Source organism: Sus scrofa, chromosome 6 (assembly GCF_054392235.1).
Source record: "Sus scrofa isolate SSC_HxYL_T2T_F1_AM1 chromosome 6, Sscrofa_HxYL_maternal_Yorkshire_Landrace_v2.0, whole genome shotgun sequence".
NCBI lineage: Eukaryota > Metazoa > Chordata > Mammalia > Artiodactyla > Suidae > Sus > Sus scrofa.
Window position 1 is genome coordinate 164,786,120 of NC_139388.1, and position 27,948 is coordinate 164,814,067.

The following is a 27,948-nucleotide window of genomic DNA, read 5'->3' on the forward strand; positions in this document are numbered from 1 at the left end:
GTTATAGAGGTAGGTTAGCCTACGTACCTTTTACCTTTTAGGGTAGGTAGCTTTTCAAATAGAAGGTAGTTAAGCATGCCAGTATTTGGTTCTCTAACATTAGATATATCAGGAATAGCACCTAATGTTTTGTGAATGTTTTCTGGGTGCCATATAGTCTGCTAACACTACATGAATTATCCCATTCAGTCATCATAACAATGTTATAAGCTGGGTACCATTATAATCTCTGTTTTTAAAAATAAAGAAATAGGCTTAGGGAAGTAATTTGCTTAAATCCAATAGTAGTGGATGTGGGATTTGAACATCTTTATCTGATTATAAAGTTTTTACTTTACCCCAATCTGACATTTCCATTTATCAACAAAGATTCAGCAATGCTTTCTTTCTCTAGTAGTTTTTGAGCTGTGACCTAATTTTGTGTAACTGGTAAGCTGTTTAAATGGTATCTGTTTTTCACCAAGGCTTTTTCTTAGTGTTAGAATTCAGTTATTATAGCTGTGTATTAATCCTCTTGACCAGAGTAGAATCTGCAGTGGGTTGATCTGAATGGTACTTCATTCAAAGGTTTTTCTTTTTCTTTTTTTTTGTCTTTTTAAGGCCATATTTGCAGCATATGGAAATTCCCAGGCTAGGGGTTGAATTGGAGCTGTTGTTGCCGGCCTACACCACAGCCACAGCAACGCAGGATCTCAGCCATGTCTGCGATCTACACCACAGCTCATAGCAATGCCAGATCCTCAACCCACTGAGCGAGGCCTGGGATCAGACCCACGACCTCATGGATACTAATTCGGATTTGCTACCGATGAGCCACAAGAACTCCCATAGAATGTTTTTCTTGTTTGTGCAGTTATATACACTTTATATGACATCCTTGTTTTATGTGGCTCATTTTTATTTTATTTTATTTTTTGTCTTTCTAGGGCCACACCCGTGGCATATGGAGGGTCCCAGGCTAGGGGTGCAATCGGAGCTGTAGCCACTGGCCTACACCACAGCCACAGCAGGGCAGGATCCAAGCTGCGTCTTCAACCTACACCACAGCTCATGGCAGTGCTGGATCCTTAACCCTCTGAGCGAGGCCAGAGATTGAACCCACGTCCTCATAGATACTAGTCAGGTTCATTAACCACTGAGCCACTATGGGAACTCCTATGTGGTTTATTTTTAAGAATTATGCAAGAGTTCCTGTTGTAGGTTAAGGATCTGGCGTTGCCGTGAGCTGTGGTGTAGGTCACAGACTCGGCTTGGATCCTGAGCAGTCTGCTGGCGTAGGCCGACAGCTACAGCTCCGATTAGACCCCTAGCCTGGGAACCTCCATATGCGGTGGGAGCAGCCCTAGAAAAGGCAAAAAGACAAAAAAAAAAAAAAAAAAAAAAAAAAAAAGAATTATATTACTGAAGTAATTTAGAGATGAAACCTGTATTGAATAGTGGACTAATTAAGAAAGGGAGCTTAAGGCAATTACCATTGTTACGGTATTGTCAACTAGAGGTTAATTCCTTATGTGTTAAAATATACTTTTGAAATTGTTTCTTGTGAATTTTTGTCATATATATATATATATATATATATACACTCAATATTTTGAGTCATTTGGGTTCTTTCGTTTGTTAAATATAGTAGCAGAGGATGCATTGTTGGTGTAGACTTTTAACAAAGTAAATTTAGTCATTTCTATAATCTTTTTCATCTCTTTATAGGAAATGCTGAAACTCTTAAACATGAGCCAAAAAGAAATAATATTGATACACATGCTAGACTGAGAGAATTCTGGATGCGTTTCTATTCTGCTCACTACATGACTTTAGTGGTTCAATCCAAAGGTAATATTGCCTACCGTGGCCATTAGAATTACTTGAAAGTAGTGCTTTCTTAGGATTTGTCTGTCTTATCAGTGTTGCAGTACACTATTAATTTACTTTGGTGCTTGATCCTAATATGAACTAAGGGAAATCAGAATTTGGAGAGACAAAACTCAGGGAAGCACAAAATCATCTGATCCTCAGGCAAATTTTTTTTTCTCTTATAGACACGGGTCTTATTGCTGAGCTAGTCCAAGTATATTAATGTGCAATAGATTGTGAATTGGTCTATTAAGCCACATTCAGCTGTGGCCTCTGTTATCTCTGGTTTTGCATTTAATTTGTATTAAACATAAACTCTTATAGGACACACTATTTGTCTTCTCATCCTTACATAGGGTCTAGTAAAATGACGTGATTAATTTTTCTTAAATGTAAAAATACTGATCAATACCTCTTTTCCTTCTTTTATTATTACTGAAGGTAATATTGTGTCAGCTTTTCTCATGAAAGAAGTTACAGTACCTTTCTTTTGTTTTCTTTATATTTTAATCTCCTTAGGCTATTTTTCAAAATCAGTCATTTGCTAAAAACTATTCCTTTTGATATTCCTTAGAGTTTGCATATTTCTTTTTGAAAAACTAACCCTCTTTCCCTAATGTGATTCTCCTTTTTATAAAATTTTGTTCTTTCATTGTCAAAATTGAGGTTAGAGCCAACTTGGTACATTTTAAGGTTTAAAATTAGTCCACTAAAGTTGACTTGAGGAGTTCCCGTCGTGGTGCAGTGGTTAACGAATCCGACTAGGAACCATGAGGTTGTGGGTTCGATCCCTGCCCTTGCTCAGTGGGTTAACGATCCGGCGTTGCCGTGAGCTGTGGTGTAGGTTGCAGACGCGGCTCGGATCCTGCGTTGCTGGGGCTCTGGCGTAGGCCGGCAGCTGTAGCTCCGATTCGACCCCTAGCCTGGGAACCTCCATATGCCGCAGGAGTGGCCCTAGAAAAGGCAAACAGACAAAATAAATAAATAAATAAAATTAAAAGTTGACTTGAATGTAAAGTTATGGATGTGGTATGGCATTCAAACTACAAATGTGCTTCTGGATTCCTTTTACAATATTTTTAAAATAGGCAATTTCATATTTGATATGTAATGTTAATTTACAGTTTTAATTTTTGTTTCCAAATCTGTCATGAACATGCATTTTTCTTCAACTAGGTATAGATTCTTTCGCATTCTCTTCTGTGTGGTAACAAATATAAGAGCATATTAATGCTTGTTGCGGATTTCTAAAATAAGCCCCAGATATTTGATAAGAAAAGCTTGTCCCATCTGGAGTCAATTGATTTTGGAACTTTAGCAATTATTATACCATTTATGAGTAAAATATCTTTATAAATAGTGTAATTCAAGACTTGACTAGTCTAATTTGTGTTTTGTATTTTATGAACTGGGGCCTCTCTTTTGAGAATTAGTGAAAGTCATGTGTCTGGTGGAATTTACAAATACTATCCAGTGGTGGTAATGAGTCATTAGGATAACACTAAAAGGGTTCCTTTTCCTTTCTTCTTTTTTTTTCTTATGGCCTCACCATGGCATATGGAAATTCCTGGACTGGGGTCGAATTGGAGCTGCAGGTGCAAACTGACACCACAGCCACAGCAGCACCAGATCTGAGCTGCATCTGCGATCTCTGCTGTAGCTTGCGGCACCACTGGATCCTTAACCCACTGAATGAGGCCAGGGATCCAACCTGCACCCTCACAGAGACTGTTGGGTTCTTAACCCACTAAGCCGCAATGGAACTCCTAACGGGGTTCCTTTTTCATTTAGACCTCCTGTTTTACTAGAAATTTCAAAAGAATGTAAGAAAATTAAAAACTATAAGAAAATTTTAAAAAGATAGAAATCATGTGTAACCTAAGAAGACAATGCATTAAAACCTTAAGTATGAATTAATATAAAATAATGGAGTATAATAGTACCTATGAGCTGTTGAGAAGGATTAGTGTAGTGTAGGTTAGTTAAGAGAAACTTTCCTAGAGGAAATAAATTTTGGAATGGGGTAGGGGAATGATTGATGTATTCTTATATCTTGGTCCTTCACACTAGCCTAATGATAAAAACTTCTTTTTCCTACTTGTGTACTTTTTCTAACTTCACCAGGGAGAAAGAATAAAGCAGTCTAACAAAATTATATGTGTCTCAAGGTTTTCTTAACTATTGTTATTTTTCCTGTTACTGATTACCAATTAAGGAGTGGCAAGTGATTTCCCCAAATTATTCATTTGTTTTATAGCAAAAGATAAGTGAGAAATCGAAATTGCATTTCTACCTTTAGTAACAACATTGCCTTTCCATGTCTCCTTCCTGCCCTCTCCACCAAGAAACACTGGATACTTTGGAAAAGTGGGTGACTGAAATCTTCTCTCAGATACCAAACAAGTAAGACATTTATTTTCATAAATCACATACCTGTAAAGTTAAACAGGCCATGTCTTCTTGTATGAGTTTCAGAGGTTTTCGCTTTCAGTTTATTTTTTAAACAGGTGATTAAATTAAGACTTAAAGTAGTTTAGTAAGATCACAAAGCTTTTGAGTGAGAAAACTAAGATGGGAACCCAAGTTTCCATAGTTTTTGTAGTTCAGAATTTAAAAGCTTATAAACATATAGCAAGCAGTAACTGAAGAATTTGTCTCTTTTTATGTTTATTCAGAGTTTTTCTGTTACTGTGTAGAATGTTTGAAACTATGATGTGAAAGCAAATATTATATTGAGAGGCAGAATACACATAAATATAAGTGGGTTACACATACTTATATGTATTCCCTTTTTCAGAACAAATTGTGTTCTCAAAGTTTGTTTTTTAAGTCAGTTGTTTGGAACTTGGAATGCTTTTCCCCCGTAAAGGAAATAATTTTGTAGATGATGATTGACTGTGTGTTGCCTGAAAGCTTATTGCATATACTTGAACCAAATTATGTTTTATTAGAAATTGGACATAGCGTTCCAGTTCAAAAAGATATTTTTTGACCACCTCAAATTCCATCAAAATAGACATTTTATTGTTACATTTTTGTTACAAAGAATACAAAAAAAATTAATTCTGAAGCAATGAATCTCTCCTCCCACCCTAGCAATTTGCATTTTAGTAAACTTAGTGAAATGAGATTATTTTTTCTTGCATCAGGTGAGTAAGCTAGACTTTTTCCAGTTCTTCATTCTAAGACAATTTGTTTTAAATTTATGAAAGAAAAATTAGCTTTAAAAGATGTTAGAATAATTTGTCATAACAAATGATTGGTTACTATTATTATGGCTTTATATACATTTCTATTGGTAATTAGCAGTACTTTTAAGTATGGGTAGATAATGAGAGCCATGACAAAGTTATGGAGTTGTTTTACATTTTTGTTTGCTTGATTTGGTAAAAAATGAATATGAGCTATGAAATGTCAAATGGCAGACTGAAATGTGTTTCACTGTGAGACTTTACTGATAAAATCAGAGGTATTTCAGTAGAGGAATTGATTCGGTCTTGTCAATCTCTGATAAGAATTTAAATTTTAAGCTTTAAAAAATCCTCTTAAATATTTTTCACTTAAGAACTTTGGTTCCTTAATCAGACAGGTTAAAAAATCTGGGTATTTAATACTGATTCATTTTGACCGTGTTTTAGAAGAAATGTTAGTTTCAATATATTCAACCAGGTGGGAAGCCTCTAGAAGGAGAGTCTAAGTTTTTTAAATACCCTAGCACCTAATATAGTACTTTATACCTAGTAATCACTCCATATATATTTGTTGGATTAAAAAATGTCTCTAGTCTAAGTTTTCTTTCTGAAATGGCTTTTGTATTAAGTGGAGAACTAAAGTTGAATGGGACTGATAGAGGCAGTAAATATAAAGTATTCGAGTTATTGGGACTGAGGTTAAGAATAGTTTGTGTAGTTCTGGGTTTTGTGGCTTTGTTGCCATCTGTTTTCTTATGCCTAGAATACTTTTCAACCAGGAATATATAGAATAGATTATAAATACCTATCAGGTAGGCATCCCTAAAGATACTGCTTATAAAGGCTTTTGCCAATTAAATCTTAATGTATTTGTTTTATTTTCAGTGGGTTACCCAAACCAAACTTTGGCCATTTAACGGATCCATTTGACACACCAGCATTTAACAAACTTTATAGAGGTTCGTGAACCAAAGGTTTAAAACTGTTTGAAATAACTTTAGCCCATTCTCTAAAACTTAATTGAGGCTGCCAATTTTCTTTGAAAATGAGAATACAACAGAAAGTACAGCTGGGTTTGAAAGGGAGTAGGTAGATAGTGGAAATCCAACTAGTGATAGATAGCAGGCCATTAACTAGTAGCAGATTGATTGGTCTGGTACCTTGATTCTACTTGATTAAGTCTGTGTCATGCTTTCGCCTATTTTCCTTTTGTTCTTGGCTTTTTCTTTCCTATTTCATTTTATCTGTGTTCTGCTCTTTTTTTTTGCCTTTAAAAGAGAAAAATAAAGGATGGGAAAACACTTTGGAAATCATTTCCTTTTAGCTTCATTATAAAAACAATTTTTGTTAAATGAAGACAAATTTAATGTAAAAGGGGGGGGTCACTCTTAAAGTTACCATCCAGAGAAGTGGTTTTGGCAGATTTCCTTTTACATTTCTGTAGGTGTATTTTCTTAACTTAGTTGAGATTTTAAAGTATATAGACATCTATCTCTTGCTTTTTTCATTTAATATTATATTTGTAATAACTGCCCAATGAGTCATCACATGTTTATGCTATAATTTACTTAACGACTGGCCCATAGTGAATGATTGTGAGAACATTTCCTAATTCACCATTTCTCTTTCTTTGCTCTTTTTACCATGGCAGATATTTTTTCTTTCTCTTAATTGCCTAGGTATTCCCTTCTCCTTTACTCCATTGCCAGTCTTTTTCCTCTCCCCTCCCTCTGCCCAGTGACTTTCTGTCACACCCTTTTTTGTCGCACTCTATTTATGTGCTGCTGCTTGCGTTCTATCTAAGGTGATCTTCCCAGAGACAGCTTATTTTTCGTTGTGCTCTTTCTGGCTTTAGATTTTCTTTTCATAGAATCCTAGCATAATAGCATTGGAGAGAATCATTGAGTTACTTTTTAACCTTACCCCACTCATCCATACCATAATAGATTCAGAAAGATTTAAATGCAAGCGATTTTCTCTAGGTTGTGTAAACACAGATAGCAAGATAGTAGTATTGCTGGATTTCACCATGGGTCTTCTTACTCCTTGTCCATACCCTTTCTTGGAGGAAGGGATCCATCCTGCAAGAAAGGGTATGCATTCGTATTTTCGTAATTCCTCTATCCATGCTTTCTTTACTTGTGAAACCAAATTGGAAATAATTTTACAAAAATTGCATTATTCAAATTGGAAAATTGGCAACTTAAAATAATGATTGCATTGTATTTAACTTTCCCCTGCTTTTTGAAGGATGAAATATATTGAATTAAAAAAATTTCATGTAACATAGTATTATAAGTAATGGAGAAACACTTATATCTGTTCTTCTGAAAAATATTTTTGTTCAGTTGTTCCAATCAGAAAAATTCACGCTCTGACCATCACATGGGCACTCCCCCCTCAACAGCAACATTACAGGTAAGAGTTCAAGGGCATATTTACTCCATTCAGTAATGAGTGAGAATCATATTTTATTTTACTTTTTAAATTTTTATTTATTTTTGGCTTTTAGGGCCGCACCCATGACATACGAAATTCCCAGACTAGGGGTCTAATCGGAACTGGAGCTGCCAGCCTATGCCACAGCCACAGCAACCAACTCCAGATCTGAGCCGCATCTGGGACCTCATGGCAATGCTGAATCCTTAACCCACTGAGTGAGGCCAGGGATCGAACCTTCATCCTCACGGATGCTAGTCAGGTTCGTTACCGCTAAGCCACAATGGTAACTCCAAGAATCATATTTTAAAAGCATACTAAATGGTTTAAATTTGGGGGTTCTGGTTTTATAAACACAGGTTATATAGTAAACTGAGATCTTACTACTCCTGGATTGTTCAAGCCTTTGCTATATATTTTAATGTCTTCTTTAGTATAAAAGGTAGAATCTTCTTATAATTACTTGCCTTTCCTTAGTCTTTGAAATTATCTTAGTGTGAATGCTAACTTTTCTAATTATTTTCTTTAGTACTTTGAGTATGAATATATACTAGCTTATGATTTGTCAGTGACGACCATTTAGTTTGATCTTGTCAAAAGAAAAGTTAAATAATTTTGAGCCTGGAATACAATATAGCATAAATCTCAAGGACTTAACTTGAGTTGGGAATGAGGGCCGATTTTTAGAAATTAGAAAACATTTCAATTTATTTAATTATCTTGCAAGAGCAATTTATATTGGTTATGAAGTTCTTTAAAGATAAAGATCAGTCAGTGGCTACAAATGCTTTTCTCATTAAAAATAAATGCTAAAGTACTGATAAAAATTTAACGTAAGTTTCTAAAACCATTATCAATAGATCCTATGAAGGCACACAAACAGGCAGAAGGAAAAAAGTAACGTGTGTTACTTAAGCTTAGTAAAAAATGCTTTTAACAATCAAGTCCCCTAAAGCTAACAAGAACAGTATGTGTCCAGTAAAAAAGTAGCGAATGTCTATGTCTGCTTGCTTTAGTGCAAGAATAATATAGGAAAAAGTAATATACTTTGATTGTATAGTTATGTTAGAGTATCCCCAAAAGTGTTAAAATGATTATAAGCATATTTTAAAGCTTATTCCCTTTGTATTAAATTCTGACTATAAAATATGCTTGTAAAGTATTAAAATATTCAGGATGGATTTCCTTGGTGGCTTAGTGGTTAAAGATCTGGCATTGTTACTGCTATGGCGCAAGTTTGATCCCTGGCTCAGGAACTTCTACATGCCATGGGCACAACCAAAAAAAATTATTGAGGACAAACAAATATTAAGTAAAAAGTAAAGCTCTACTTCTCCTTGTCTGTCCTCAGAGATATGCCCAACATTAATAGTTTCTTATATGTCCTTCAGACATTAAAATGATGAATATAAAACACATCTTTTTTGGAAATAGAATTATGCTATATATGTCATTTTTCTCCTTTTCTGCATTTCTCTTTTTTTTTTTTTGTAATTAACAGTGCCTTTTTTATCCTCCACCTGATTACTAAAGTAATTCATTGTTGAATCTTGAAAACTACTGACAAGTAGAAAAAAGTCATCCATGATTCTGTTTTCCAAAAACTGTTAACATTTCTGTATATTTTGGTTCAGTTTTTTTTTTTTTTAATAAAGAAACAAGAGAAATTACTCCAGAATTACCAAATATGGTACAGTTACATTTATTCAGATGTAAATGTAATCACTAATCAGATAGCATGTAATCAACTTGGTTCATTTTTTTTTTTTTTAAATGCTTTTTAGGGCCGCGCCCACAGCATATGGAGGTTCCCAGGCTAAGGGTTGAATCAGAGCCCACAGCATATGGAGGTTCCCAGACTAAGGGTTGAATCAGAGCTACAGCTGCCAGCCTACACCAGAGCTGCAGCAATGCCAGATCTGAGTTGCGCCTGTGACCTACACCATAGCTCGTGATAGCGCCAGATCCTTAACCCACTGAGCGAGATCAGGGATCGAACCCACAACCTCATCGTTCCTAGTTGGACTCGTTTCCATTGTGCCAAGACGGGAACTCCAGTTTGGTTTATTCTTTAACTGATTTTGCTCCTCTGTATCAGTTTTAGGATAACTATAATCTAAAACACGTCAAATTCATATTTTAAACAATGACTTTTAAGAGTTTACTGAGTATAATTCTGTAAACTAATTTTAAAATTTAGGAATGTTTGGATTTCCTAGCTCAATTTTTGTTTGTTTGTTTGTTTGTTTAGGGCCACGCCCACAGCATATGGAGGGTTCCAGGCTAGGGGTTGAATCAGAGCTGTAGCTGCTGGCCACAGCCACAGCAATGCCAGATCCAAGCCATGTCTGAGACTTACACCATAGCTTATGGCAACACCGGATCCTTAACCCACTGAGCGAGGCCAGGGAGTGGACCTGCATCCTCATGGATGCTAGTCAGATTCATTTCCGCTAAGCCACGACGGGAACTTCACAATATATTTTTTTTTTAGTTTAGGAATGTTTAGATTTCCCAGCTCTATTTTTCTGTATATTTTTAGTAGGAATATATTCCTGAAATTATAGTAGAAGCCAGTGGGAAAAGGCAATGTGAATAACATTTAAACAACTGCTCAGACTTTTAAAGTGTGTTATTATACAAGAAAGAATTTGTACACTTGTTACTGTGTTTTCACGAAAAATCCTATGAGTCCCAACATTGTAAATCAACTACACTTCAATAAAACTTTAAAAATGAAAAAAAAGAAAATCCTATAAATAGTTAAGCAAGTGAAGAGAAAAAGAAAATATTGAGTCTTTTGCTCAAGATCATGCACTTGCTTTAACAAATAACTAAAACTATAAGCTAGATTTTCTGACCCTTATTTTATTTTATTTTATTATTTTGTTTTATTTTATTTTAATTATTTTATTTTACTTTTTGTGGCATATGGAGGTTCCCAGGCTAGGGGTCAAATTGGAGCTGTAGCTACTGGCCTACGCCACAACCATGGCAATGCAGGATCCAAGCTCAGGGCAACGTAGGATCGTTAATCCACTGAGCAAGGCCAGGGATTGAACCCATGTCCTCATGGACGGTAGTCAGATTTGTTAACCGCTGAGCCACGGCGGGAACTCCCTAGATTTTCTGACCCTTAAAGCAGCACTTTTCAGCTTACCATCTAGCCTGATGTAGTGCCGAAAGCTTTTATAGATACAGAATGATTCATATCTGCATTAGCTTCTAAAATGATAAAGAATCTGTATTATTTCCAAATCTTTCTAAAAGAGAAATATTCTACTATGAAAAAAAAAGTTGATATTCAAGAGAAAAAGTAGTAGTCTTAGATTTTGGAATGTTTGTACTCATTCAATGATTTCACATAAAGAATTTAAACTTTATCCTGTTTTCTGTTTTTATCTTGCTGCTGTCAAATTATTTATAGTTTTATATTTAGTGGAATTTATGTGAGAATAAGTATGACTGCATTTTCAAATATCAATCTCAGAAGTAAGATTTTCTGACCTTAACTTTTTTTTTTTTTTAAAGGTCGAAGCCACTTCATTATATCTCTTGGCTGGTTGGACATGAAGGCAAAGGCAGCATTCTTTCCTACCTTAGAAAAAAGTAAGTGTTTCATTATTAAGTATTTTCATTGTAGCAATCTCTGAAGAAAAATCACAGACAATAATTTGTTATAAAACCCATTCTTTTTTTTTTTTTTTATTTTTTATTTTTTTTTTATTTTCCCACTGTACAGCAAGGGGGTCAGGTTATCCTTAGATGTATACATTGCAGTTACAGTTTTTTCCCCCACCCTTTCTCCATTCTTTAATTTTTTTTTTTTTTTTTTTTTTTTGCTTTATCTGCTAGGAAGTCTAGAATCAAATCTTATGGTCAATTATAGTCTCTTTCCTAACCTGGATTATTATGCTGGCTGTATTATATCTGTGTATTTCCTTGGAAGCCATCTTTTAGCTCATGTTGGAAGTAGTTGTACCCAGAATTTTTAAATTCATAAATAGAGTCCAACATTACATAAAAGGTCAGCTCTAATCAGTAACTTGGATTTCAATAGTAATTAAGTCAGTTATTTAAATGCTGTGGATCTCCAGGCTTTCCCACCCAGAAGGCATGCTTTAATGAAAACGTTATTGGGCAGGTGAATCATATAAATATATGGGGACTGTGAACAGTATATACAGCCATGTTAACAGAATGTGTTTAAGCAGTTGTTTACATTTCCTATCCAAAGAATAGAAATACAGCTTTAGAATCAAGACCAGTACATTAAAGCAATTCCTTTTTTGATTTTTCTGTACACTAATTCAAGAATAGAAAAGTAGATGAGAGATTTCAATAAAACTCTAAAACGTTGATGCGTACTAGATTATTCTAAGAAAACTGAGAGGGCAGGGTTATAACAGGAAAAAAGAATGATATTAAGTGCATATATGCCTTACACAATAAATGTAATATGATTTGAGATTTGTATAACCTTTCTACCTTACTGAACTTTATTGGAATTTCACATTTTTTATTCTGGCTTCCTCCCTCCTTGCTGTAGACTTTCAGGATTATTCTAGTTATGAAAAGATAGATTCTTAATGCTTCTTTCCTGGATAACCTTTGTAGGTTAGCTGATAGTCTCAAAGAGCTCATTTGACATTCTAAGTAGAAATGTATCTGAAGTGTTTTAAGGCTTTTCCTGGGAGATGATTCAAAAAGGAATTCAAGAAATGCCTCCAGCAAGTGTAATTTTTTTTTGCTTTTTAGGGCTGCACCTGCGGCATATTATGGAGGTTTCCGGGCTAGGGGTTGAACTGGAGCTCTAGCTGCTGGCCTGCACCACAGCCACAGCCATGCCAGATCCGAGCCTCTTCTGCAACCTACAACACAGCTCATGGCAATGCAGGATCCTTAATGCACTGAGCAAGGCCAGAGATCGAACCCACATCCTCATGGATACTAGTCAGATTCGTTAACCACTGAGCCACAATGGGAACTCCCAGCAAGTGAAATTTTAATATTTTTGCTGTTCTCCTCAACAAAAAATTGCAAGACTTCATGAAACTCTTCCTAGTGATTTACTGTGCTGTAATATTACATTAGTGTTTCCATTAAAGAAGTCAATATGGTTATTATTCCTTCTGTTCATTCCTGCATGCACTACAATTCCTTGAGAGGCCTTTGTACTTTTAAAAAACTTGTACTTTTAAACTTACTATTGGAAAGCATGTTTACTTCAGAGGCTGGGCTTCCTGAATTTTAAATAGAAAGCTTACCTGTTTTGTTAATTTGAAGTATTCATATATTATCCATCCTAAGATATTGATTGCATTAATTTTTTCCCATAACTATAGGTGCTGGGCTCTTGCACTATTTGGTGGAAATGGTGAGACAGGATTTGAGCAAAATTCTACCTATTCAGTGTTCAGCATTTCTATTACATTGACTGATGAAGGTTATGAACACTTCTATGAGGTAAATCATTAAAATGGTTTTTTTTAATATTACATAGATATCACTTTATGCACAAGTATAACCACTGTTTTGTTTTCAGGTTGCTCATACTGTCTTCCAGTATTTAAAAATGCTGCAGAAGCTAGGCCCAGAAAAAAGGTAACATATATTTATTAGAATTAGGCCAAGAGTCAGTCCTAGTTTGGGTTAACCTTCAGGTTGCCAGTAGACATGCTTTAGTCCTGCCTTAATGATTTTCCAGGCATTGCTTAATTTCCTTGACTGGCTCCATATCCTTATTCCTCTACATGTAAATGTACATTAAGGATTTGTTTATATGGGCAGTCTATTTTTATACTTCTCTTTTCTTGGTGGTGATTCTAATAAGAAATTTAAATATGTTCTCTAATTATAATTTTCTTTCACAGAATTTTTGAAGAAATTCAGAAAATTGAGGATAATGAATTTCATTACCAAGAACAGGTACTGGACATCAAATTTTTTTTGAATGTTATCTGTGACCAAGTTGAAACTGGTGTGGACATTGTCCCTCTTTTTGGAAGTGTCACTGGAGTTTTAAATCTGCCACTCTCTGTCATGTGAGTCTCAAGATGGCCTTGAGGCTATGTGAAAATTAAGTCTTGTGTTTTTGAGTATTTGTATTGAGTAACAGAGAATTAGGCAGATTGACACAGATCATGCTGTATGACAATCATTGATCTATGAAGTCATTTCACCTGTCTATCCCTTTGATAACCCTTCATGGAGAACTCGCTATTTTGGGAACTCAAGTAGTGTGAAGACATTCTACAAAGTAATATGAAGCAGTTACCATATATAATGTTAGAAACAGTGTGCTTTGGGATTTCAGGGCAAGGAGAGTATTTGCCTTGATTGGAATAGGACAGAGAAGACTGCATGGATGTAGTACATTTGAATTGAGTTCAGCATTAAAAATGGATAAGGTTTAGATACATTTTAAGCAATGGAGGCACATATTATGGAACTGTGAAGTATTGTGAAAAAGTGAATGATCCTACATGTCTATAGCATAGGGTATATGAAAGTTGAAAAGTAAGGAGTTTGGAGCAGGGTTTTCTTTCTTTTTTTTTTTTTAATTTAATGATTTTTATTTTTTTCCATTATAGCTGGTTTACAGTGTTCTGTCGATTTTCTACTGTACAGCAAGGTGACCCAGTCACATACTCACTTACATTCCTTTTTCTCACACTATCATGCTCCGTCATAAGTGACTAGATATAGTTCCCAGTGCTATACAGCAGAATCTCATTGCTTATCCATTCCAAAGGCAATAGTTTGCGTCTAATAACCCCAAATTCCCAGTCCATCCCACTCCCTCCCCCTCCCCCTTGGCAACCACAAGTCTATTCTCCATGTCCATGATTTTCTTTTCTGTGGAAAGGTTCATTTGTGCTGTATATTAGACTCCAGATATAAGTGATAATCATGGTATTTGTCTTTCTGACGTACTTCACTTAGTATGAGAGTCTCTAATTCCATCCATGTTGCTGCAAATGGCATTATTTTGTTGTTTTTTCAGAGTTTTCTTAAAACCCTTTTTGTGCCTTGGATCCCTTTGCAAATCTTTTGAATCCAATGGACCCCTCCTCAGAATAGTATTTTCTCTCTTCATGTTTTTAAACTTCTCAGAAAAGTCACCCTAGTAATGCTAGTATAATGATCACTGGTAATATCCTTCACCTAGATTTACCAGTTCTTAATATTTTCTCATATTTTCTTTCTTCTCTCTTTGTTCTTCGTGTGTGTGTGTGTGTGTGTGTGTGTGTGTGTGTGTATTTTTTTTTCTTTTTATGGCCACACCCGCAGCATATGCAAGTTCCCAAGCTAGGAGTTGAATCATAGCTACGGCTGCCATCCTACACCACAGCCACAGCAACACCAGATCTGAGCCATGTCTGTGACCTACACCACAGCTCATGGCAACGCTGGCTCCTTAACCCACTGAGTGAGGCCAGGGATCGAACCCAAATCCTCATGGATCCTAGTCGGGTTTGTTAACTGCTGAGCCACACAGGGAACTCCCTATTTTTTTTTGGCCACCCTGTGGCATGAGGAAATTCCCAGGCCAGCGTCGAACCTGTGCCACAGCAATAATAGCCAACACTGGATCATTTAACTGCTAGGCTACCAAGAAACTCCCTGTTGGTATTTTTTTAGATTTAGTTACAGATATCTTAGTACTTCACCTCTTGTAGTTTTTTTAGCATGTACAAACAAATGTTTTCTCTCATATAACCTCATAAAATTGTCAAGCTCAGGAAATTTAACGTTGAAACAATACTGTTAAATAGTAGGGTTTTTTTGTTTTTGTTTTTGTTTTTTTTGAAGTATGGTTTATTTATAATATTGTATTAGTTTCAGGTGTACAGCAAAGTAATTCAGAAAAGAGAAAAAGAGAAAAAAAGAGCCCGCAATTTAGAATGAGTCCATAGAACTTTTTTTTTTTTTTTTTTAAAGGCCACATCTGTGGCATATGGAAGTTTCTAGGCCAGGGGTTGAATGGGAGCTGCAGTTGTAGCCTATGCCATAGCCATGGCAACACTGGATCTGAGCTGCATCTGCAACTTATGCTTTAGCTTGAGGCATTGCTAAATTCTTAACTCACTGAGCAAGGCCAGGGATCGAACTCACATCCTCATGGATACTAGTTGGGTTTGTTACCACTGAGCCATGACAGGAACTCCCTGTACTGGCCATTTGAGGGTCCTATAGACACTCCTCTCTATAAATAGATTGATATGCATAGAACCTGCAAGTCCTGCCATCAGCCTTAGCAGGACTGATTTTGTTCAGTGTTCTTATTAGCTGTTGTCACAACATGTGGGCCAGATCTGTGGCAGGGAAGAGTGGGAGCAAGAATTGTGGACTATAGTCATAAGTAATACTCATTCCTTTTTTAGGGACTGGCTTTTTAGCATTAGTTGAGTAATATTTTTTTCTGCTCTTCTAGTTCCTTCTTACCAAGACATTTCAAGATACCTTTTTTGTAGCTCCCCATTTTGTGGCTCATTTTTTTCATCTTTAGCAGTATTCATGAATGCTTGTCTTGATTTTAAAACTGAACTTAAAACATTTTAGACTAAAACATAATCAGCACAAAAAAAGAAAAAAAATCAGAAAGGTCCATATCTCTGAACTGCTACATTTTAACTTAACTCAGCCTATTTTGGCATTTACATATTTCTGTTTTATTAACAAATTTGACGTATCTCCTCTTGAGACATTTTTCTGGTCTTCACTGATAAAGGCAAATAGGAATGCTCTTTCAGACTAGTCAAACCATCTTTTTTAATTAAGAAATTTAAAAAGAATTTTTATTTCACATGGGAACTTGGACTCAGTATGTCTTATAAATTAACTATTCGAAATAGAAAAAAAAAAGCTATTTAAGTGCTTTACTGTTGACAGAGAAACAAAAATGTAACAGTAATGGAAAGCAGTCTGTTTGTGGTAGACAGAAAAATCAGAGAGTTGATAACAAGTGTTGGAGAAGATGTAGAGAAACAAACTCTCATGTATTTCAGGTAGGAGTGTAAAATGGTACAGCTGCTTTGGAAGACAGTTTGGCAGGTCCTTAAAAAGTTAAGCATAGAGTTACCATATAAACCAACAGTTCCACCTTTAGGTATACAGCCAAGAGAATTGAAAACATATGTCCACACAAATACTTGTACACTAGTGTTGACAGCAGCATTAATCATTATAGCCAAAAAGTGGAAACAACCCAGAAGTCTTTCAATGAGTGAATGGTTAAACAAAATGTAGAATATGTATACTGTGGAGTATTATTTAGCATAAAAAGGAATGAAGTACTGATTCATTCTACAACATGGATGAACCTTGAAAACATTATGGTAAGTGAAAGAAGCTAGACACAATAGGCCACATGTTATGTGATTCCATTTTACGTGAAATATCCAGACTAGATAAATCTATAGAGACAGAAAACAGGTTGATGGTTGTCAGTGGCTGGGGGAGGGATGTAACAGGGAGCAACTACTTAATGGGTTATAGAAGTTTCCTTTTGGGCTGATGGAAATATCCTGGAACTAGATAGAGGTGATGGTTGTACAATTTTATAATATACTAAAAACCAGTGGATTATACAATTTATTATAAATTTTTAATTTTTAATTATATACTTTAAAAATGTGAATTTTATGGTATGTGAATTATATTTTTTTAAATTAAAAGATAGCATATAAGTGTTTTTTCCTAATTCCTTCTCCATTGCCTTGGCATCAAAGATCTACTTTTAGTGGGTTCTGTTTTCTCATAGGAAACATTGTGAATCACTCAATTTTGTAGCATTTTGATTAGAACAGTTAACTTAAAAGTAAGTGGCTAGAGAACATCACTGATTGAAAAATGTAGAACAGAGTAGGGGAGAGTCATTTTAAGCAGTAATAGCACTTGAGGGAGTGGGAGATAAGGGAAATAGGGAGAAAGTACAAACTTCCAGCTATAGATAAATAAGTCATGAGGAAATGATAGGGAATACAGTCAATGCTGTTATAACTTTGTATGATGACAGATGGTAACTAGACTTACTGTGTGGATCATTTTGTAATGTATAAAAATATGGAATCATTATGTCGTATACCTGAAATTGATATAATACTATAAATCACTTATACTTAAAAAGAAAAGGTACCTTAACCTACATATACACACATACAAAGTAATAGCACTTTAGTGACTGATCAACTTTGATTCAAGAATGTTTCCCGAAGTGGGACAAAAAAAGATAATAATGAATCTTTCCATACTTTTTCCATATTTTTTTATGTGATAATGTGGTAGGTAGCATATATCATGATCTCTCATTTGATATATTCATTTCTCCTCAAAGAATGTAATAACCTTCATTTCTGTACTGTCTTCCACTGGATGAGAGGACAACCCAGAGACTGTCTAGGAAGGAACTGAGCAGTATGGTATTTTGGGAAAGAATGTTCACTGCTATGTTAAGAGGCATGAGTTCTACCCTGCCTATTACTTATCGTGTGACCTGGGCAAGTTACCTAATCAGTCTGAGTGCATTTCCTCATTGTAAAATGTAGGAATGGAGCCACTTGGTATCTAAAGGACCTATCAGTTTTCAAGTCTCTGTGCATTTGGGTGCTCAGAAAATACTTGAATTGATTTCTTTCCTCTGGAAGAGTATTTCCATTTCATAGGTTAGAGAAGTTTTGGTCGTTATTTCAGTTTTGTTTTGTTTTTTTTCTTTTTTTGGCTGCCCCATGGCATATGGAGTTGCCAGGCCAGGGATCAGATCCGAGCCACAGTTGTGACCTAGGCAGCAGCTGTGGCAACACCTGATTCTTAACCCACTCTGCCAGGTTGGGGATCAACCTGTGTCCGTGTTCCCAAGACACTGCTGATCCTCTTGCGCCATGGCGGGAATTCCTATTTCAGTTTTAAATCGAGATTATGTACTGATTAACTTCTTATATCAAGACTTTCATCTAAGGACACATTTTGATTTCTACATTGATTTTGATTTGTGCTTACATAGTTTTCAGGTGATAGTTCTGTAGTGATAAAATGATGAAGACCCCATCTTTAGGGACATCACAGTCATCAGCATTTACTGGTTCAGTGTTGCAATTCAGTGTTCAATGTTGTAATTTCTCCCAAGAAGACCTACAGTACGGTTAGAGCCTAGTGTGTTGTAAAGCTCAGGATGGGGTATTGGAGGGGTGTTAGGTTAAGCTCCTCCTTAAGGTAGTTCTCTGGCTAAATTTCTTTAGAGTTCTGAGTATCAGATCTTTAAGCTAAAATTATATCTGATTTGTTTGGAAGTTTTTGGTTTCATTGTTTAAAAAAGAGATAAGTATTTGTTGTCTTGTGGCAAATTAAGAAAAGTAATGGGGAGTTTCTGGTGTGACATAATTTTACCTCTTTACAGACAGATCCAGTTGAGTATGTGGAAAACATGTGTGAAAACATGCAGCTGTACCCACTGCAGGACTTTCTCACTGGAGATCAGCTTCTTTTTGAATACAAGCCAGAAGTAAGGTGGTTTTCATTTCTAAAACTTACTTGTAGAGAAAGAGGAAGGTGAGATTAAGAACTGTGGGAATGGAGGAAACCTGGTTTTATTTGTCAAGTTTTTTTGTTTGTTTAAACAGAAGAAATATCAATAGTTTTGTGAATAATTTTTCATGATTTGTGTTTGCAACTTTTTTTTTTCTGTCTTTGAAGGGCTGCACCCGTGGCACATGGAGGTTCCCAGGCTAGGGGTCCAGTTGGAGCTGTAGCTGCCAGCTTATGCCACAGCCATAGCAATGTGGGATCTGAGCCGTGTCACGGCAACTCTGGATCATTAACTCACTAAGCGAGACCAGGGATCAAACCTGCAACCTCATGGTTCCTAATCAGATTCGTTAACCACTAGGCCATGATGGGAACTCCTGTGACTACGTTTTAAGATGAGGAGAAAAATCAAGTCCTCTTCTTAGGTCCTATTCTCCCACTATTTTTCAAGTGTTGAAATATCTACCAAAGTCATTTCTAAGAACTATGTGCTTTAGAGACTAAACATACTTAGAGACATGTTTAGCTTACCTTTTAATTCTGTTGAAGACTAAACAATAAATGTTAATCATTTTGAGGATATCAACAAGAAAAACATAAGATGCCCTAAGTTCAGAATATATGACTAATGGATAATATTACATAAAAATAAATATTTGGTCAAAGTCTTTCCTTCACTAGTCCTGAGAAATAAGTTACTTTACTCCATATAGCATAGCAGTTCTTAACCAGGAGTGATTTTGCCCCTAGGAGATATTTGTCAATGTCTGGGCACATTGCAATTGTCACAGCGGGGGAGTGCTCTTGGCACGTAGTACGTAGAAGCGAGAGATGCTAAACATTCTGCAGTGCAAAAGATGGTACTCTGCAACTAAGAATTATCTAACCCAAGATGTTAATAGTGCCAACGTTGAGAGACTTTGGTATAGGATATTCTAAAACTATTAATTTTAAAGAGGATAGGGAAAGGTAAAGGAAGAAGCAGCAACCACACATTCTTGTCATTTCCTTAGCATGGTTGTGCCCAGGGGTCCAAGTGTTTTTGTTTTTGGGTGTTTTTTTTTTTGAACCACAATTTGTTATTTTTTCTCAAAAGAAATGATGTTTAAGTGGTAGTTAAGGTTTTAGATCTAACCCACAAATCTTGTGTTTTAGTCCTCATCGTAGCTGAAGGATTATTAAAGGAGGCCTTACATTGGGATCATTTCATTGATTCTTGTGTATGGAGTAGTATAATACATAGCAGTTAAGAGCATAGTTTTGGAATTATGTATAAACTTGTTTAGAACTCCACTTTTGCCAATTTTAGGTGTATTTTTCTGTGCAGATTACAGAATCTTTAACCTGAGCAAATTACTTAACCTTTAACTTCCGAGGCTGTTTTCCACAAAATGGGTGTACCTTAGGGTTGTTTTTAGGAAAAAACAAAATAACGTATGTTAAACACTACCTGGCACATAGTAAAAGCTTAGTAAATGATAGCTCTTTTCACTGCTAGTGCTCTTACTAGTAGGATTTGAGATGATAACTGTCTATAGCATTCTGAAATAACATATTAGAAACAGCTAACAGACTAGTGAAGTTTTATAAATTTGAATGTTCATGGGCTATAGACAGTTTTATGAGCATCAGGATCTAGAATCTTGGGTATCTAATATAACATGGCTTTGCTTTTTTTTTTTTTTTTTTTTTTTGGTCTTTCGTCTTTAGGGCTGCACCCTCAGCATATGGAGGTTCCCAGGCTAGGGGTCCAATTGGAGCTACACTGCAGGCCTACACCACAGCCATAGTAATGTTGGATCCTTAACCCACTGAGCGAGGACAGGGATTGAACCTGCAACCTTATGGTTCCTAGTCGGATTCCTTTCTGTTGTGCCACAATGGGAACTCCAGCTTTGCCTTTTTAACAGAGATGTGTTACATTAAAGTTATAATTGTTGTGTGTGTCTCCCCCCCCCCCCAACTAGGTCATTGCTGAAGCCCTTAATCAGCTAGTTCCTCAAAAGGCAAATCTTGTTCTACTCTCTGGTGCTAATGAGGGAAAATGTGACCTCAAGGAGAAATGGTTTGGCACACAGTATAGTATGGAAGGTAAAATATTTTAAAATTGTCCTACATTTTAGGTGTATGACTCAACCTGGGAAATTTTATTCCTTAATAATTTGTCTGATGGTTCCTGTGGGGGAAAAAAGTATGTATCTTTTCAGAAGTTTACCTTTAGAATTATTTATACCTCTTTGCAGGAAATTGTTTTCTGCTATATTTATACCTATATTTATTAGCTAGTGAAGAAATCTATTGTCTTGGTAGTTTGGGAGCAGAGTTTTGACTGTGTTTCAGAAAAGTGCTTCCCAGACTTCGGTGTGCATATGTATCACCTGGAGGTCTTATTAAAATACAGATTATGGTTCAGTAGCTCTGGAGTGGGACTGTGATTCTGCATTTCTAACAAAGCTCCCAGGTGATAACAATGCTGCTGAGACCACACATTGAGCAGTAAGGGTCTAAAATGCCTGGATATGTCGCTCAGCAGTGTTCCTGAGAGAAAAGAATTGATTTGTGGGGCCAGTTGTTGACTGGTTTGTTATTAAGAGAATTCTGAACATTGCATTCTTTATTGGATCAGTTTGTCTTTTCATCTTTACAGATATTGAAAACTCTTGGGCTGAACTGTGGAAGAGTAATTTTGAATTAAATCCAGATCTTCATCTTCCAGCGGAAAACAAGTACATAGGTCAGTGAGATAGCAATCATACATAATTCATCCATGCACTGCTAATAAAACAAATAGCACCTATCATTTGAATTCATATTTGAGGTTCCCAGTAACACTCTGGGATGAGCATTCCCATCTTCTGACTTTTCCAAGTGAGAAAACTGAGGCTTAAAAAAGCAAAGTGACTCATCCTAGTCTCTTCAGTTGGTGAATGGAGAAAACAGAACTTAAACATAGATCCTGGGACTTTTTCTTGTATATCACAGCTGATCCTTTCATGTCAGTCTCTGTAGGAATTACCATCATCTTACCTGATTGTTCTGGTGTTTTTCAAACTACAGGTTGCAACCCATTAGAGCATTGTGAAATCAGTGTAATGGGTTTTGAGGTCAATGTAATGAATTATGAAAGCATTAAAAAAATCAGTTGGGAAAAAAACAAAATGTTTCATTGCAGAAAGAAAGGGTATTTTTTCAAGAACTTTTGTTCCAGGTAGGTATATGTGAATATTTCTGTTCACTAGTTTGCAATGGAAAACAATTCTAACTGTGAGGAAGACATTGGTCTAGGTTAAAGGTTACAGTTGAATATAACTAATTTACTCAGATAATCGTTTTTCCTAGCAATTCCACTCTTAGTTGTGTACCCAAAGGAATTGAAAAGAGGTACTCAAACAAATATGTGTACGTGCATGTTCACAGTATTGTTTACAAAAGTCAAAAGGTGGAAACAAGCCTGTGTCCATAATGGATGAATGGATAAACAAATTATGACATATACATACAATGGAGTACTAACCATAAAAAGAAATGAAGTACTGATGCATGCTGCAGCATGGAAGGACCTTAAAACATTGTGCTGAATAAAAGAAGACAGAACCAAGGGATCACAGATTGTATGATTCCATTTACATGAAATATCCAGAATAGGTAAATCCAAGACAGAACTCAGGGTTTGTTTGTTTTTTTGTTTTTTTTCCCCCCTTTTTAGGGAGGCACCTGTGGCATATGGAGGTTCCCAGGCTAGGGGTCTAATTGGAGCTGTAGCTGCCAGCCTATACCATAGCCACAGCAATGCCAGATCTGAGCCTCTTCTGCAACCTACACCACAGCTCACAGCAACGCCAGATCCTTAACCCACGGAGTGAGGCCAGAGGTGGAACCCACAACCTCATGGTTCCTAGTCGGAGTCATTTCCCCTGTGCCATGACGGGAACTCCCAGAACTCAGATTGGTGGTTGCCAGTGGCTAGGGGAGTGGGTAATGGGAACCACTGCTTAATGTGTGGTTTCTTTTTGGGTGATGAAAATTTTTTTTTTTTTTTTTTTTTTTGTCTTTTTGTCTTTTTGTTGTTGCTATTTCTTGGGCCGCTCCCGCGGCATATGGAGGTTCCCAGGCTAGGGGCTGAATCGGAGCTGTAGCCACCGGCCTACACCAGAGCCACAGCAACGAGGGATCCAAGCCGCGTCTGCAACCTACACCACAGCTCACGGCAACGCCGGATCGTTAACCCACTGAGCAAGGGCAGGGACCGAACCCGCAACCTCATGGTTCCTAGTCGGATTCTTTAACCACTGCGCCACGACGGGAACTCCTTGTTTTGTTTTGTTTTGTTTTTTGTCTTTTTGTCTTTTTGTTGTTGCTATTTCTAGATGAAAATATTTTGAAACTAGAAAGAAATGATAGTCGCACAACATTGTGCGTGTACTAAATGCCCCTGAAGTTTTCACTATAAAGTGGTTAATTTTATGTTATATATGAATCTGATATCACTTAGGGAAAAATGCTTTTATACAAAAAGTCTTGCATATTTTAGACAATTCAGTTGTGTGTCTTGAACTTTATCTAAACAACCCCTTTTTATTTTTAAAAATTTTTTTTGCTTTTTAGGGCCCCACCTGCAGCACATTCCCACGCTAGGGGTTGAATTGGAGCTACAGCTGCTGGCCACAGCCACAGCAGCAGAGGATCCAAGCCATGTCTGTGACCTACACCGCAGCTCACAGCAACACAGGATCCTTAGCCCACTGAGAAAGACCAGGGATTGAACCCTTGTCCTCACAGATGCTAGTTGGGTTTGTTACCACTGAGCCATGACGGGGAACTCCCAATCCATTTGTTTTTGGTAGAGCCAGTACGTTTTAATTCTTAAAAGGTTTTGTACCTAAGTGTTGATGAAGCAGTTTATGTTATCATTAACTTAAAGGACAAGTTTGACATTGTTTGACCAAAACTATTTTGTTACCTTTCAAAAGTCTATAAGTTTGGTAAAAGACATTCTAATTAAAAAATGAATTCAGTTGTAAATTGATTTATACACCTATTCTGACCAGAGGTCCCTCTCACAGTTAAGATTGTCTCTGAGAAAGGAAATGAAGTGGAATATGGAGATATCAGAACCAACTCTTGGGAAATTACAGATCTTCAGAGTTCATTTAGTTTAAGGCCAAGAGGACTTTCTTTTTAGTATTGTTTTACTAATTTATTTTACTCCAGTGTTTGAATTTGGCTTATTTTTGTCACAAAGTAGAGTTACTTAGGCTTCTGAAACCAAGAGAGATTGCTGGGAATCCTGTTGAAATAACTAACTGAATGATTTATTACTTTTTACTTTTGTTAGCTACGGATTTCATGTTGAAGGCCTTTGATTGTCCAGAGACAGAATACCCTGTTAAAATTGTGAATACTCCACAAGGTTGCCTATGGTATAAGAAAGACAACAAGTTCAAAATCCCCAAAGGTAAAATGTTTTCCTCCTTAAAAGAAGTGAAATAAGTATGACAAATCTTCCTCCACTTTGTAGCGACCTTGTCAACCCTGTGTCTGTCCCCTCCCTCCCTTTCCTTTTCTTCCACTAGAAGACCTTTTCTAGGCTTATGTATCAGATCCATACCATGCCCCTGTGCTATCACTGACATTCTTATAGACGCTACAGATGCCAGGAAATACATGAAGATTCAAGCCTAAAATGGAAGTATTTTCAGATTTTTTTTTTTTTTCCCCAGTTATATGAAAGCTGACCTAGGTGTTTGGTCATCTTAGGGAATAGGTGGTGTTTTTGAATATTATTGTTAAAAAGAGATTAAGAATAAGCTGAAAGAAATTATTCTTGGACATAATAGATAGCCAAATCCAGCATTACAAATGTGAAATATCCTCTTGTCTTTCTCCCTCTCCTGTTTTGCTTTTCAGAATAAAGGAAGCAAAGTATACAGTTAAACAGACTCTAAGGCTTTTGTCTTCAGCCTGGTTGCCTAAACTGTGTTGCTTTTTTCTTTTCTTTTCTTGTGCATGGCATAGGAACTTAACTGAAGCAACTTGGAATCAAAGGCCGAGTGCTCTTGGTTGCCATTCAACCCCTATTTCTAACCTAACGTAACTGTAGCTCTGAGAGATTCTTGACTTCACTGGAAAGGTGTTTTCTCAGTTTTTCTTGAATAGATTATAAGAGTTTCTAAAAATATTCTTAACATTTATTCAGCTTCCTTGGAAAGGGTCTGATACAACTTTCTGTGAGCACTGGGATTGTTCCCATAATGTTCTTGACATGTATACCTCCGTAAGCATTTTTTGTGACCAAAGTTTTTGATAAATAAGAGTATTCATAGGCCTCTCTGTATATCTGTCTAAATATATGATCTTCCCTTAGATTAATTTGGGTCTTCTGAACACTGGAATGATAAATATTATTTTTTAAGGACACTTAAGGATAAAAATATAATGGGATTTAAGGATTAGTGGTTTATTTCAGAATTATTAAAACAACATCTGGGAAAAAAACAGATGTATTAAATATTTAAGGTTTCTAGTATGTATTTTCTTATTTAGGGTCTTTTTTCTTTCAGCATATATACGTTTCCATCTGATCTCACCTTTGATACAGAAGTCTGCAGCAAAGTAAGAAAGTGTCCTCTTTTCTGGAAAATATATTTTTTTAATTATTGAAAGACTGTTTTGTTTCATTCTGTATCACTCTATCATTTTTCTCTATCAGTACTTGAGCTATGCTCCTGATTTATGTGTTTCTTATGTGTCCCAAACAAATTATATGTATGAATACTAATTACTAAGGTGGTATTATGGCTAATCTAACTCCAGAACCCATTTGTAAAACATGCGAACAATGTAGGCTAGTCATAGAAGTTCTGGACTGAGAAAGTTCCTAAGAGATGAGTTTGGGTTATCTCCCAGTTTATAGTAAGGACTGATGGATCTGTTTATTCTCTATTTAGAGACTGTCAAGGAATCTGATTATACTTTGTTCTAAGCAAATTATTATATGTTTATATAGATAGATGCTTTGCGGGGAGGTCAGAGAGCCTAAGATGTACCTGGATCATAGGGGGTGCTTAGGAGGTGTTAATGTACTTCTTTATTTTGCCACTTAACATGTCAAATCCAGCCTTAATGTTTTTGACAAGCAGCAGTGACATTTATTACTATACAGTTTAAAAGAAAAATGCATCACCCTCCTCCCTTCCCTCAGATTTTTAATTTGTTGTCAGAAAACCTAGGCCACGGGGATATCCAGAGCCTTTGGTCTGTTGCCTTTCATGAATTTTATATTTACCCCATTGTGCAGTATAAATATCATGTTCTTTGTGTGCATGTGTCCATGAAAAAGATAGGGAAGCACTGCTGAAGGTGGGAGTTCTATATAATGCCCCCCTGTGAAACTGAGTCCTGGGTAAGCCATATTAACCTTTGAACTCAATTAGTATAATCTTACATTCCGGAGTAGTGAAATAACATCTTTCTAAAAGTGAAGTTTTTCTTGGAGTTCCCATTGTGGCGCAGCAAAAACGAATCCGACTAGGAACCATGAGGTTTTGGGTTCAATCCCTGGTCTCACTCAGTGGGTTGGGGATCCAGCGTTGCTGTGAGCTGTGGTGTAGGTCGCAGACGCAGCTCAGATCTGGCATTGCTGTGACTGTGGCGTACGCCGGCAGCTACAGCTCCAACTGGACCCCTAGCCTGGGAACCTCCATATGGCACTGGTGCAGCCCTAAAAAGACAAAAATAAATAAATAAATAAATAAAAGTGGAGTTTCTTATTCTGGGTAGAAGCAAATCTGTTTCTGTTTCTTGCCAATTAATGATGCTGTTTACATTTTATACTCTTAGTGTGGTCCTCTTTGATATCTTTGTCAATATCCTTACCCATAACCTTGCGGAACCAGCTTATGAAGCAGATGTGGCACAGCTGGAGTATAAGCTAGTAGCTGGAGAACATGGTTTAATTATTCGAGTGAAAGGATTCAACCACAAACTACCTGTAAGTACCAGTGCTCTGTTTTCCTTGCAGACAGCTTTAAAACTTTTATGCTTGTTGGGTCTGTAGCAGCAAGCATAGAGGTTTGTGTGTGAGGTGTTGTACATAGAAATAAATATTTGTTTGTTTGGTTTTGTTTTTTTGGCCATACCCATGGCATGTGGAGGTTCCCAGGCCATGGATCGAACCTGCAACTGTAGTTGTGACCTGCACTGCAGCTGTGGCAATGCCAGATCATTAATCTGCTGCACCACAGGGGAACTTCCAAGAAATGTTTATTGATATGGATTATTGTGGATTTTTGGGCTGATGACAGGTATTCCAACTTTGGTCACATGTAAGAGCAATATATATTCATTCATTAATTACATTAAATAATGTTGTATGCTGTGCTTCAGGCTTGATTTCACTTCCTTTTGCTGTCTGTTTCTCTGCAGCCCACACTGGCATTTAGGACTGGTTTGAGGTTAATTCCATGCCATATAGCAAGTACAAATTTAAAGCACCTGGGACATTGCCTGACACAGAGTAGAACTCACGTGCTTGTGTTCTGTCTTCCTCTTTTTGTACTCTGTTCCATTGTTTCAAACATGTGTCTTCTTTCCCTTCTAAATTTATGAACTCTTAGAGTATATATCTTAGTCAACACTTATCTTTTGATAAAGAATATGTTTCATTGTCACTTTGTCAAAAACTTCGTAAGTAAAGGATGAAATAATATGGGATGCTAGCTGAAGGATTAGATCATCAAGTGCCAGGTAAAATAACATAATGTAGTAACAACAACTTTTATGTCTTAGTTTCTTGGGTAGGACATAAATTATAAGTTTTGGGAACTGGGTTCATATGAGAAAAAAAAAAAAATCAGAGGAGATGACCTGGTAGAAATTATACCTGTGCTAAGAGATTATAGCCTCTATATTTTAGCAAAAACCCTAGAGAAGAATATAGTTC

At 36.3% G+C, this 27,948-nt stretch overlaps 2 protein-coding genes across 3 annotated transcripts in view; both read left to right on the forward strand.

Annotated features, from left to right (window-relative positions):
- The window catches only part of RAB3B (RAB3B, member RAS oncogene family), a 580,278-nt gene that overhangs the window by 153,417 nt on the left and 398,913 nt on the right, over positions 1-27,948 (forward strand). The gene's annotated exons all lie outside the window — the stretch shown is intronic.
- Positions 1-27,948, forward strand: part of NRDC (nardilysin convertase) — an 89,413-nt gene that overhangs the window by 49,242 nt on the left and 12,223 nt on the right. For both annotated transcript variants that reach the window (XM_003482082.5, XM_003127978.7), the window contains 14 exons: positions 1,708-1,830; positions 4,197-4,254; positions 5,928-6,001; positions 7,391-7,460; positions 11,013-11,090; positions 12,827-12,947; positions 13,027-13,085; positions 13,355-13,409; positions 18,880-18,984; positions 20,975-21,098; positions 21,655-21,741; positions 24,343-24,462; positions 25,568-25,619; positions 26,847-26,997. In XM_003482082.5, coding sequence (XP_003482130.1) covers positions 1,708-1,830; positions 4,197-4,254; positions 5,928-6,001; positions 7,391-7,460; positions 11,013-11,090; positions 12,827-12,947; positions 13,027-13,085; positions 13,355-13,409; positions 18,880-18,984; positions 20,975-21,098; positions 21,655-21,741; positions 24,343-24,462; positions 25,568-25,619; positions 26,847-26,997 — 1,277 coding nt within the window. The remainder of the gene's footprint in view (positions 1-1,707; positions 1,831-4,196; positions 4,255-5,927; positions 6,002-7,390; positions 7,461-11,012; positions 11,091-12,826; positions 12,948-13,026; positions 13,086-13,354; positions 13,410-18,879; positions 18,985-20,974; positions 21,099-21,654; positions 21,742-24,342; positions 24,463-25,567; positions 25,620-26,846; positions 26,998-27,948) is intronic.